The 12732-nt window shown below is 63.0% G+C and overlaps 1 protein-coding gene across 2 annotated transcripts in view; it reads left to right on the top strand.

The window, feature by feature from the left end:
- Positions 1-583: 583 nt before the first annotated feature.
- GRM7 (glutamate metabotropic receptor 7) overlaps positions 584-12732 on the top strand; it is a 186656-nt gene continuing 174507 nt past the window's right edge. For both annotated transcript variants that reach the window (XM_068157754.1, XM_068157753.1), the window contains exon 1: positions 584-1192. In XM_068157754.1, the coding sequence (XP_068013855.1) occupies positions 608-1192 (585 nt within the window). In that variant the 5' untranslated portion in view covers positions 584-607. The remainder of the gene's footprint in view (positions 1193-12732) is intronic.

Raw genomic sequence — 12732 nt, 5'->3', positions numbered from 1 at the left:
CAACCGCGCAGCCCCCGCTCGCAGCTCCAGCTCCCGGGAGCATCACCCAGGCGCTGCCGCCGCGCTCGGGACAGGCAGGCTGGCAGGGGTCTGCTTCCTTGCGTCCTTTCTCCCTTGCCCCGATGCTCTCGAGGTCCGGCCGGTCCCCGCATCACCTGTAGCCCCCCCTTATTTCCCCGGTAGAGGGATCGGGGTCGCCACTTGCTTCCATCCTCATCATCCCTATTCCATCCCCATCTCTTCCCCTTCTCATCCCCACCATCGCCGTCATCCCCATTCCACCCCCGTCCCGTATCCATTCCAGTCCCCATCGTCTCCATCCCCATCCTCAGCCGCTGTCCCGGCCCGGCCCCGGGCGGTGCGGCCGCATCCTGCGCAGCAGCGGCGGGCGGGGCGGTGGAGGGGGCGGGAGGCGGAGAGGCCCCGGCCACCATTTAAAGCGGTAGCTGCTCGAAGCGGCTCCCCAGTGCCGGGGCTGCCGCGGAGCGCGGCGGAGGCAGCCGCGGCCAGGGCGGGAGGGACCGGCCGAGCCCCCCCCTCCCCTCCCCTCCTCCCCTACCCCCTCCCCGGCTCCCATCCCATCTCGGCCCGGTCCCTCCGGGGCTGCATGAAGGGGAGAGCGGGTGGGAGCGTGGGGCAGCATCGCCCGGGGAGCCGTGGTGGAGGAGGAGGCGGCAGCATCATGGTCCGGCTGGGTGAGCTCCTGCGGCTCCTGACTCTGCTGAAGTTGCCCTGCTGCCTGCTGGAGCTGCTGCTCTCCGAGGTGGTCCATGGGCAGGAGATGTACGCCCCTCATTCCATCCGCCTGGAAGGGGACATCACTCTGGGCGGCCTCTTCCCGGTCCACGCCAAGGGCCCCTCGGGCGTGCCCTGCGGGGACATCAAGAAGGAGAACGGCATCCACAGGCTGGAGGCGATGCTCTACGCCTTGGACCAGATCAACAGCGACCCGGACCTGCTGCCCAACGTCACGCTGGGGGCTCGGATCTTGGACACCTGCTCCCGAGACACCTACGCCTTGGAGCAGTCCCTCACCTTTGTCCAGGCTCTGATCCAGAAGGACACCTCCGACGTGAGGTGCACCAACGGGGAGCCACCGGTGTTCGTCAAGCCGGAAAAAGTAGTTGGAGTGATCGGAGCTTCGGGAAGTTCAGTGTCCATTATGGTGGCCAACATCCTCCGGCTCTTCCAGGTAGGGCTGCGCCGCTCCGGGCCGAGCCGTGCCGAGCCGTGCCGCGGGGTCGGGCGGTGGATGCTGCTTCCAACGGGATCCCTCGGTGCCCCTTCAGGTGCTTTATTTGCTCCCTCCCCAGAGCATCTTGTCCCCAGCCAGGCAACCGCTGGGTTCCAGCGTCCTCCCCCATCTCCCCGCTCCGCGGTGCGTGGCACTTTCTGGATTTATCGCCCCATTTGCAAGAAGCGAAACCGTGAAGGGAAAGGGGGAGGGGGGGAAAGGAGAAAAGGAAGGGGGGGAAAAAAAGGCCGAAAAAGCCCAGGCGGTGATGAAGATGAAGGTGGGTTTGTGTTCAACGGGGAACATGGCTCGGCAGAGAGGCGAGAGCAGAGGCAGCACCGGCGCGACCGGGACGGGCTCCGCGGCTGCGGGGGCAGGATGAGGCTGGATGGGGGCGCGCTGGGTGGGTTTTCCCCATTAGCGCTTGGTGGAGACTGGGCTGCACTGGGCAGCTCCAGCCACCCACCCGCCCGCCCACCCGCCTTCTGGAGCGGGGGTCCCTGTGCCCACCCTAGGGGGTGCGGAGCCAGCCCGATCGCCCCCGGTTGGATGGAGGCGGAGGAGGGGATGGGGAGAGCGGCTGGCCCCGGGGGCGGTGAGCCGGGCTCCGGCTGCGGCTCCGCGGCTCTGGCAGAGCGCTGGGGGATGGATGAGCAGCGCCGGAGGATTAAAGAACCGAGCGTGTGTGTGCGGGGGAGAGATGCGCTGCAGCTCCGGCACGATCCGCTCATCCCCCCTCCATCTCCAGGGACAGCTGCCATCGTGTGTCCCCCCACCCCAGGCTGCATCCTTCTGCCCCTTTTCCAGCGCCCCAAGTCCGGGAGAAAGCATCTCCCCGGGGCTGAGCTGGGCTTTGCTTCGCGGCGGCAGAGCAGGGCTCCTCGGTGGGGATGGATGGCCCCGGGGGTAAAGGGGAGGGCGGCTGGATGGAGCCAGCGGGGCCCGGTGGGATGCTTCTCGGCAGGGCTGGATCGCGGTTGCGGTGACAGCGACAGAGCCGCCGCCAGATGCATGGTGAGCAGCGGAGTTTCTCGCTTCCTCTCCTCCGCCCTCGCATGCGGAAGGTGGTTGGTGGGGTTTAGTTTTATTTTTGTGCAGAGGGTGGAGAGATTCCCCCGCTCTCCCCAGCTGGAAACTTGTGAGGGTTTGCATGGTGAATCCGCTCTCGCCGCTCCTTCCCCCTCGTTCCCAGCTGGCTGGCGGTGCCGTCGTAGGGCGACGATGCTCCCTCGCCCCTCGCTGCCGCCCTGGGCACTGCCCGGCTGGACGCCGTCCTCTCCATCTTCCCCAACCTACGCCGAGGAGCTGGCTTTGTTCTCCTCGCCTCTCCCCCTCCCCGCCAGATGAAAACGCTGCGAGGGTTGCTGCTGGGCTCGGCGCGGTGCCGAATCTCCAGCGGCTTTGCCCCGCGGCTCTCGGGGGGAAGCAGCCCCACTCGTGTGCGTGAGAGAGCCTCCATGGCTCCAGCCGCGGCGCTGAGCTCTGCCGGAGACTCCTCGCCTTGCAAAGCCCCCTCCCTGGGCTGCAAAAGCGATGAGCTCATGTTCTCTGCGTGAGCCGGAGCGGAGGAGCTGGCAGGGATGCGAGAGGTGCCGAAGTTGCGCTGAAGTCTTCGGTCTGGCAGCTGCCGATCTGCTCCCTGGCTCCCAGCCGTCGGCGGGGGGGAATCGGGCAGCCGCCTGCCTCGGGAGCACAGCCTGGGTGCTCCCTGCTGGGATCTCGCCCCGAAAGCAATCCGGAGGCACACAGCACCTGTGACACCTCGGGGGGGGCAGGTTGTGTGTGTGTGGGGAAGGGGGTTGTGCAGGGAAGGAGGCGTTGGGGGCAGGTCCCTGCCCGTCGAGACGTTCGCAGGGATCCAAACGCTTTAATGTCTTGTGACTAAGCATCTGCTGGAAACTGCTTTGCAACCAAATCAGCCGGAAAGGAGGAACGCACTGGGAGGGATTGTACCGAGTGTGTGTTTCACAGCTCGGCTCTGCCACCTCTAAGCTGATTTTGTTCAGGCAATCAAACCCTTCCCCGTGTCCCTCTCCTCCCTCCAACCCGGCTCAGAACACGTCCCAGCCAGAGAGGAAGGAGGGAGAAAAAAGAACGGTGTTAAGAGAGAGGAGGAGACCTGGACCTGCTAAGCAGCTTCCTGCTGGGGTGTGGGGGTGGGTGAGCAGCTGGAAGTTATTTGGACTCAAACCCCAACCAATTACCACCCCCCCACAAAACACCTGTTAGCCTGAAAACCTCCTCCAAAGCCGGGGGCTGCTGCAGCCAGCTTGCTTCTCCTGGCTGGCTGGAGGTGTTCCTGACCGCGGCAGGGGGGTGAGTGCTGCCTCATTGTCTCCTGAGCACTTCTGTTTGTGCCCACGGTGGCTTTTCCCTCCCAGTGACAGGACTCAGCTGTAGGATGTGGGACCCCCAGCACCAGAAGGACCTGGAGCTGCTGGGGAGAGTCCAGAGGAGGGTCACAAGGATGGTCAGAGGCCTGGAGAACCTCTCCTGTGGGGCCAGGCTGGGAGAGCTGGGGCTGTTCAGCCTGGAGAAGGCTCCAGGGAGACCTCAGAGCAGCCTTCCAGTGCCTGAAGAGGCTCCAGGAGAGCTGGGGAGGGACTGTTCAGAAGGGGCTGTGGGGATAGGCCAAGGGGCAGTGGCTTGGAACTGGAGCAGGGCAGAGTTAGGTTGGACACCAGGAGGAAGCTCTGCACAGGGAGGCTGGGGAGAGACTGGGACAGGCTGCACAGGGAGGGGGTTGAGGTCCTGTCCTTAGAGGTGTTCAAGATTGGGCTGGAGGGGCCCCCCCTGGGCAGCCTGCTCCGGCTGGAGGGGTCCCTGCTGCCTGCAGGGGGGTTGGCCAGGGTGCCTTCAAAGCACTGCAATGTGTGAATCTCCTGGATGAAAGCTTTCCATCTGTGGAGACCTCAGCAAAGGAACCTGAGGAGTGTTGGCAGCTCTCTGGCAGTACCCTGGAAGAGAAGCATTGCTGCTCTGCCTTGATGTGGGGAGGGAATGTGTCTGCAATCCAGAGCAGAGTGGAGCTTGCTCTGCCAGCTCTTGCTGCTGAAGAGGCTTTCTCTCCAGGGTGGGTAAAGATCTGGGCTCTTGATCTCCCTCTCTTCACCTGCAGTTACTCTCTCTCTCCACGCAGCTCGGCTGCCTGCTCCCAACCCGGCAGAGAGAGGGCTGGGAGCATCTTCAGCTGATGCCAACAGGTGGATCAGCAGGGGAGAGAGCAGCACCGAGGTCCTCTGCTCGGAGCTCAGCCGTGTAATTGCTGCCTGAAGTCCTGCAGCAGCTCTGCTTTGCACAGGGAGAAGCAGCCAAGCACAACAAAGCCCCAGCCAAGCTGAAGGGAAGGCTCTCCCTTAGCCCAGCTTTGCCTGCCTGGGGAGAGCAGGGAGGGGAGGAGCTGCCTCTGGATCCCCCTCCCCACTCATCCCTCACTCACCCCTGGGGTGGGAGGTGATGGCACCAGCTGGGGCCGGGGGGTTCCCCCTGCAGCTCTGGGGAAGGCTCCAAGCCCCAGCTGTGTGCAGGGGAAGCTCTAAACCCTCCCTCTGCCTCTGGCTGAGGCTCTGGGGCTGGTGGGGAGAGGCTGCTGGGGCTCAGGTGCAGTCAGAGCTCCCTCCAGGAGTCCCTGGGGATGTGTTGGGGGTGGGTGCAGGCACTGCCAGTGAGGGCTGTGTGTCTCCTCGGGTCACATCCCTGAGGACTTCTCTTCCACAGGAGAGCTGCAGGGGCTGAGGGGCAGCAGGAGGCTTTCAGGGTCTGTTGTTGCCATGAGCTATGGGTGGGACAATCCATGAGATACTTCAGTTTCATGTTCAAGCTGGAGCTCTGGGGCCAGCTCTGGAGCCTCTGTGCCAGGAAGGGTCTGGAGGGGCTGGAAGGTGTCCAGAGCAGGGCCAGGAGGAGGAGCAGAGGGCTGGAGCTGCTCTGCTGTGAGCACAGCCTGAGGGAGTTGGGGTTGTGCAGGCTGGAGAGGAGAAGGCTCCCAGGAGACCTCATTGTGGCCTTCCAGGATCTGCAGGGGGCTGCAGGAAAGCTGGGGAGGGACTTGTGAGGGTGTGAGGGAGGGATAGGACTGGGGGGGATGGAGCAGAGCTAGAAGTGGGGAGCTTGAGATTGGCTGTGAGGAAGAAGTTGTTGGCCAGGAGGGTGGTGAGAGCCTGGCAGAGGCTGCCCAGGGAGGTGGTGGAAGCCTCCTGCCTGGAGGTGTTTGCAGCCAGGCTGGAGGTGGCTGTGAGCAACCTGCTGTGGTGTGAGGTGTCCCTGGCCATGCCTGGAGGTGTTCCAGAGCCCTGTGGCCATGGCACTTGGGGATGTGGTTTGAAGGCTGTGCTGGGCTTGGGTGGCTGCTTGGGCTGGATGCTCTTGGAGAGCTGCTCCCACCCAGGCAGCTCTGTGCCTCATCCCCAGCCTGGATTCCTGCTGCAGCCAGGGGCTGTGGGGGCAGGGCAGTGTGGGGGGGATGTGCTGCCCTGGTGTCTGTGCTGCAGGGCCCCAGCTGGATGCAGCCCCCAGGAGCATGGAGGTAGAGCTGCATAACTGCTCAGGGGTGCCAAGGAGGAGGACTTCCCTGAGCACAGTTCTGTTAGAGCATGGCAAGGAAGAGCACACAGCCTGGGGGCTAACCAGCTGTGCTGAAGGGGAGAGCAGAAGCAGCCTGGGGAGCTGCTGCCTAACAGCCAGGGCAAGCTGGGGTCAGGCTGCTGGCTGTGCTTGGGGAGGCAAAACCAAACCCCCAGCAGCAGAGCTGGCCTCACAAATGGAGCTGCATGGAGCTGACAGCCTCAGAGAGAGCAGCAGGCTGGAAGGGACCCCCCAGGGGCACCTTGGCCACCCCCCTGCAGGCAGCAGGGACAGCTCCAGCCACAGCAGGCTGCCCAGGGACACAGCCAGCCTGAGCCTGAGTGTCTCCAGGCCTGGAGCCTCAACCCCCTCCCTGGGCAGCCTGTCCCAGTCTCTCCCCAGCCTCCCTCTGCAGAACTCCCTCCTGATGCCCAACCTACCTCTGCCCTGCCCCAGCCCCAAACCATTGCTCTCCTGCTCTCCCCACAGCCCCTCCTGAGCAGTCCCTGCCCAGCCTGCCTGCAGCTGCCCTGCAGACACTGAAATGCAGCTCTGAGCTCTGCCTGCAGCCTGAGCACCCCCAGCTCCCTCAGCCTGTCCCACAGGGGAGGTTCTGCAGCCCTCTGATCCTCTTTGTGGCCTCCTCTGGAGCTGATGGAGAGGGTCCAGGTCCTTCCTGTGTTGGTGGTCCTGCAGGTGAGGTCTGAGAGGGGCAGGATCCCCTCCCTCCACCTCTGGCAATGGGCACTGCCAGCCCAGAAGGCCAAGGGCAGCCCCAGGGGCTGGCAGTGCCCATTGCTGCCTCCTGCCCAGCTTCTCCCCCCCCAGCACCCCCAGCTCCTTCCCTGCAGGGCTGCTCTCAGTGTGGGCTGGAGGAGTTTGCCAGGTGCTTGATGCTTCAGGGAGGAGTTTTGGGGGACTCCTTTAAGAGCCCTCATTACCATCTTTAATGAGGAGCTAATTACCTCAGCAGGTTTCTGTGCTCAGTGGCTGCCCTGAGAAGCAGGCAGTCAAGGGGGGAGGGGGTGAGGGGTCCCTCTCTCTGGTGCTGGTGGAGGCTGTGCCTCAGGTTCTGGTGCCTGTGGGGGGAGGTGGAGGCTGTGCCTCAGCTCCTGGTGCCTGTGGGGGGAGGTGGAGGCTGTGCCTCAGCTCCTGCTGCTGTGGGGGGAGGTGGAGGCTGTGCCTCAGCTCCTGCTGCTGTGGGGGGAGGTGGAGGCTGTGCCTCAGCTCCTGCTGCTGTGGGGGGAGGTGGAGGCTGTGCCTCAGCTCCTGCTGCTGTGGGGGGAGGTGGAGGCTGTGCCTCAGCTCCTGGTGCCTGTGGGGGGAGGTGGAGGCTGTGCCTCAGCTCCTGGTGCCTGTGGGGGGAGGTGGAGGCTGTGCCTCAGCTCCTGGTGCCTGTGGGGGGAGGTGGAGGCTGTGCCTCAGCTCCTGGTGCCTGTGGGGGGAGGTGGAGGCTGTGCCTCAGGTTCTGGTGCCTGTGGGGGGAGGTGGAGGCTGTCTCTCAAGCCAGAAGCTGAGGCAGGATTCAGTGAGGCTCTTGGCAGCAGGATCAGGGGGCTGAGGGAGCTGGGGTTGTCCAGCCTGGGGCAGAGGAGGCTGAGGGGAGTCCTCATTGCTCCCTGCAGCTCCCTGAGAGGAGGCCAGAGCCGGGGGGGGTCAGGCTCTGCTCCCTAGTACCAAGTGTTAGATGAGAGGAAATGGCCTGGGGTCGCCTCAGGGCAGGGTCAGGTTGGAGGTTCAAAGACACTTCCTGGCTGCAAGGCTTCCCCCAGCCTGGCCCAGGCTGCCCGGGGGGGGCTGTATCCCCACCCCTGGAGGGGTTTCAGAGAGGCAGAGCTGTGGTGCTGAGCCTGGCCCCAGCCCTGGCAGAGCTCCCTGGCAGCTGGCCCCCATGATCCTGGGGGCCTTTCCCACCCCATGGCTCCCACCCCATGGCTCCCTGCAGGCTGAGGGGCTGGCTGGGAAGCTTCCCAGCAGCTGTGCCCCCAGGAGGTGCTTCTGGAGCCCTTGGGTTTGAGCCCACCTTGTGCTGCTCCTCTGCTCAGCCTCTCTGAGCCCCCCTTGGCTCTGCAGGGGTGGCAGGGGGACCCTCCCTCCCTCTTGGCCTTTCAGGCTCCCTGCAGGGCTCTCAGGAGCCAGGCCCTGAGGTTTCCATGTGCCTGGGATCTGGGTGCAGAGCCAGAGCCCCAGGCTGAGCCCCCTCCTGCTGAGCTCCACCTAATGAGCTGGTGCTAGAGGGCTGCTTTAATTGCGGGCCATGGGGGGGCCCTGGGTGAGTGCTGCTCCCTGGGAGGCTAAGTGAGAGGTTTGAGGCTGCTTGGGTTTGATTCATTGCTTTTCCTCTTCCCTAGAGGCTGATCTGCTGTGAACTCCTCCCCAGCTCCTGGCACTCCTCTGGCTGGGGCTGAGGCAGCCCTGGCTGCAGGATGCTCCCTGCTGCCCAAGGCCTCCTCAGCTAACTCTCCAGTTGTTTTAGTGCCTCTTTTGGTGAGGGCCTGAGCTGTCAGAGGGGAGAGAGGCTCTGCAGAGGCACCCTGCCAGGCTGGGCAGAGGGGCAGGAGACTGAACACATCCCACTGCCAGGGGCTGCACTCTGCCCACAGCACCCCCAGGCAGTGCTGCACTGGGGGCAGTGGCTGAGAGCAGCCAGGCAGAGAGGGACCTGGGGGTGCTGGGTGACAGCAGCTGAACATGAGCCTGCAGTGTGCCCAGGTGGCCAAGAGGGCCAAGGGCATCCTGGCCTGCAGCAGGAGCAGTGTGGCCAGCAGGAGCAGGGAGCTCATCCTGCCCTCTGCTCAGCACTGCTGAGGCCACACCTTGAGTCTTGTGTCCAGCCTTGGGCTCCTCAGGTCAGGAAGGAGGTTGAGCTGCTGGAAGGTGTCCAGAGAAGGGCAGCAGAGCTGGGGAGGGGTCTGGGGCACAGCCCTGGGAGGAGAGGCTGAGGGAGCTGGGGTTGCTTAGCCTGGAGAAGAGGAGGCTCAGGGGAGACCTTCTTGCTCTCTGCAACTCCCTGCAGGGAGGTTGCAGCCAGGTGGGGGTTGGGCTCTGCTCCCAGGCACCCAGCACCAGAACAAGAGGACACAGTCTCAAGCTGTGCCAGGGGAGCTCAGGCTGGATGTTGGGAAGAAATTCTTCCCAGCCAGAGAGATTGGCCCTGGGGATGTGCTGCCCAGGGAGGTGGTGGAGTCCCCACCCCTGGAGGTGCTTAGGCAGAGCCTGGCTGAGGCCCTTGGTGCCAGGGCTGAGCTGATCAGATGGTGCTGGGGGAGAGGTTGGGCTGGGTGATCTCAAAGGCCTTTCCCAACCTGGTTAACTCTATTCCAACAAGCTAAAAGCAGGCACTCAGGACCTTCCCTCCTTTGCCTCTCTTTCCCCTCCCTCCCCAAAGGGGGTTTGGGTTTCTGCCTGCTGCTGCTGCTGTCCCTCTGCTGCCAGCTCTGTCACCTGCTCGCTGGGCTCTTGCTTGCTGCCTGGTTTGCATTGTGCTGCTGGTAGGAGTCAGAGGAATCGCTGAGGTGTGGTTAATAGAGGAGCAGTGTGTGAGGAATGCAGAGGCACCCCCCAGGCCTCCAGCCAGGGCTTGTGTGCAGGCTTGGCTGCTCCTGCCTGTGGGAGCAGGCTGGGAAGCAGGGGAAAGAGTTTGGTCAGCCTGTGGCTGGTGCCTGCTGAGGGGGAGCTGGGCTGTGCCTGCAGGACCAAGGCTCTCCCCTTCCTCACACCAGCAGGAGCCTCAGGTCTGCAGCTTTTCAGACCTTGGCATGGACACAGAGGATGGGGAGGGAGGTTGTGTCCACTTGTGGGCACCTCAGTGCCAGAGAGCTGTGGAGGTGCTGGAGCCAGGGCAGAGCAGGGCAAGGAGCTGGGGAAGAAATCTGCTGAGGAGAGGCTGAAGGAGCTGGGGATGGTGAGTGTGACACAGAGGAGGCTGAGGGAGACCTCCTGGCTGCCCCCAGCTCCCTGAGAGGAGGCTGTGGAGAGGCTGCTGCTGCTCCCTGCTCACAGGTGACCAGTGACAGAACAAGAGGGGATGGCCCCCAGCTGCCCCTGGGGAGCTTCAGACTGGGCAGGAGGAAAAAGAGAGGTCAGGGACTGGAATGTGCTGCCCAGGGAGGCGGTGGAGCCCCCAGCCCGGGCTGGGTTTGAAGGTGGTTTGGCTGTGGGGCTTGGGGCTCTGGTCTGGGGGTGAGCCTTGCAGAGCAGGGCTCTGGGTTGGCCTTGGTGATCCTGAGGGTCTCTTCCACCTGAGTGTTCCTGAGGCTCTGCTGTGGCTCTTCCCCCTGTGGCACTCAGCTGGCTGTGAGCTTGGCCACCTCTGCCTGGAGGCTGGGCAAAGGGAGAGTCGAGGTCGGGCTGGAGGTCACTGTGGGAGCATTGCCCTGGCAGGGGAAGCAGCCAAGGTCAAGCCTGGTGCCTGCACAGCCCAGAGGAGTGCCAGGCAGTGCCAGAGCAGTGCCAGGGCTGGCAGGGCCCTGCTGGTGTGTGTCACACCCCGGCTGACTCCGAGGCTGCTCAGACAGCCCCAGGGCAATGCCTTGCTGGAGCTCGCAGCTCAGAAGCCAGGCAAAGTGTCCTGGCTTTGGTGTGCTCCCTGTGCTGTGCTGCTCTGCCTACTGCAGAGCTGCCCTCAGATCTTGCTCCTCCCCTGCTACAGCTGCTCTGGGCTTTTCCCTGCCAGGCAAAACAACTCCTGACAAAGCCAAAGCCTGCAGCTGCCCTGCACACCGACTCTGATCCAGCTGCTCCTCAGGTGGGTTGCTACAAGCCTGTGGCTCATCCGCCTTCAGGAGAGGTTCCACGTCCCTCTGGCTGCTCACAGGCAGTGACAGCACAGCAAGGCTTGAGGTGACCACAGCTGAGGGCAGGCTGAGAGCCCTGGGGCTGTGCAGCCTGGAGGAGAGAAGGCTGAGAGGAGATCTTAGGGATGTCTATGAATATCTGCAGGGTGGGGGGCAAGAGGCTGGGGCCAGGCTCTGCTCAGTGGTGTCCTGGCACAGCACAAGGGCCAAGGGACACAGAGTGGAGCCCAGGAGGTTCCATCTGAGCAGGAAAGTTGTTTGTTGTGAGGGTGCTGGAGGCCTGGAGCAGGCTGCCCAGAGAGGTTGTGGAGTCTCCTGGTGTGGAGAGCTCCCAACCCCCCCTGGATGTGTCCCTGGGTGACCCTGCTGGGGCAGGGGGCTTGGCCTGGGTGATCTCCAGAGCTCCCTTTCAAGCTTTACCGTTCTGGGATCCTGTGATACCCTGGAGCCTCCCCAAAAGGCTCTTTCCCCCTTCAGCAGCCAGCTTTTATCCTCTTGGCTGGAGGTGTCCCTGCCTCTGCTCTGCCTGGGCTTTCACAGCAGGGGGAGGCTGAAGTGCAAGCCAGGATGCAGCAGGTAGCTCCAGCCAGCAAGCCTTCTGCCCTGGCCTCGCTGCTGGGAGCTGGCCACAAAGAGCAGAGGCTTTGAGTGCTTTAGTGGGAGAGATGCATCTGCAAGATCCAGCAGCTGGGCCTTGGGACGCTCCAGCTCGCCCTGGATGCAGGCTCAAGCCATTAGCTTCAGCTTCCCAAGGTCTGGCTGGGCCCTGGTGGCTGTTTCCAACTCCACCTCACCCCAGTGATGCATTTCCAGCCTGGGCTAAACAACCCCCAGGGAAAGCCTCCACCAGGAGTTTGCTTCCCCAGCAGCCTTTGTTTGAAGGGCTGAGCTGCCCTGGAGGTGTCCAAGAAACCTTTGGGGTGAGGTTTGAAGGCTGTGCTGGGCTTGGGTGGATGCTTGGGCTGGATGCTCTTGGAGAGGTTTGCCCTCCCAGACAGCTCTGTGACCCTCCAGAGGCTGTGCCTCATCCCCAGCCTGAACCCACCCAGGCCAGGGGCTGTGGGGGCAGGGCTGGGGGGGTGCCTGTGCCACCCTGGTGCCTGTGCTGCTGGGCCTCAGGTGGATGCAACCCAAAGCATCAGCTGGTGTGGGGGGAGATGATCCTGGTGGCCTCAGAGGTCTCTTCTGATTGAACAGGTCTGTGATCATCCAAATGCAGAGATCCATCAGGTCCCAGCTCTCTGTTTGCTGTCTCTGCTGGAGAGCACAGAGGGCTCAGCAGCTCAGAGACCTTTGTGCCTGCATCATTTGGAGTGGAAATGCTCAGGTTTGGTGCCTTGAAGGTGATCAGGTCCCAGCTCCCTCTGTTTGGCCTCTCTGGAGAGCACAGAGGGCTCAGCAGCTCAGCAGCCCTTCATGCCTGCCTCATCTGGGATGGATGAGCCCAGGTTTGGTGCCTTGAAGATGATCAGGTCCCAGCTCCCTTTGTTTGGTGACTCTGATGGAGAGCACAGAGGGCTCAGGATCTCAAAGGTCTCTTCCAACCTGCTCTATTCTATTCTCTATTCTATTCATGCCTGCATCATCTGGGGTGGCTAAGCTCAGGTCTGGTGCCTTGAAGATGATCAGGTCCCAGCTCTCTGTTTGGTCTCTCTGGTGGAGAGCACAGAGTGCTCAGGATCTCAGCAGCCCTTCATGCCTGCATCATCTGAGATGCATAAGCTCAGGTTTGGTGCCTTGAAAAGCATCAAATCCCAGTTCTCTGTTTGGTGTCTCTGATGGAGAGCACAGAGGGCTCAGCAGCTCAGCAGCCCTTCATGCTTGCATCATCTGGGATAGATAAGCCCAGGTTTGGTGCCTTGAAAAGCATCAAATCCCAGTTCTGTTTGGTGTCTCTGATGGAGAGCACAGAGGGCTCAGCAGCTCAAGAGGCCTTCATGCCTGCATGGATAAGCTCAGGTTTGGTGCCTTGAAGATGATCAGGTCCCAGCTCTCTCTGTTTGGTGTCTCTGATGGAGAGCACAGAGTGCTCAGGATCTCAGAGACCTTTGTGCCTGCCTCATCTGGGATGGATGAGCTCAGGTTTGGTGCCTTGAAGATGATCAGGCCCCAGCTCCCTCTGTTTGGTCTCTCTGAGGG

This window comes from Melanerpes formicivorus, unplaced genomic scaffold, assembly GCF_026170545.1.
Source record: "Melanerpes formicivorus ecotype bairdi unplaced genomic scaffold, bMelFor1.0.p_v2 SCAF_38, whole genome shotgun sequence".
Taxonomy (NCBI): Eukaryota; Metazoa; Chordata; class Aves; order Piciformes; family Picidae; genus Melanerpes; species Melanerpes formicivorus.
This window is presented reverse-complemented; position numbering and strand designations above follow the sequence as displayed.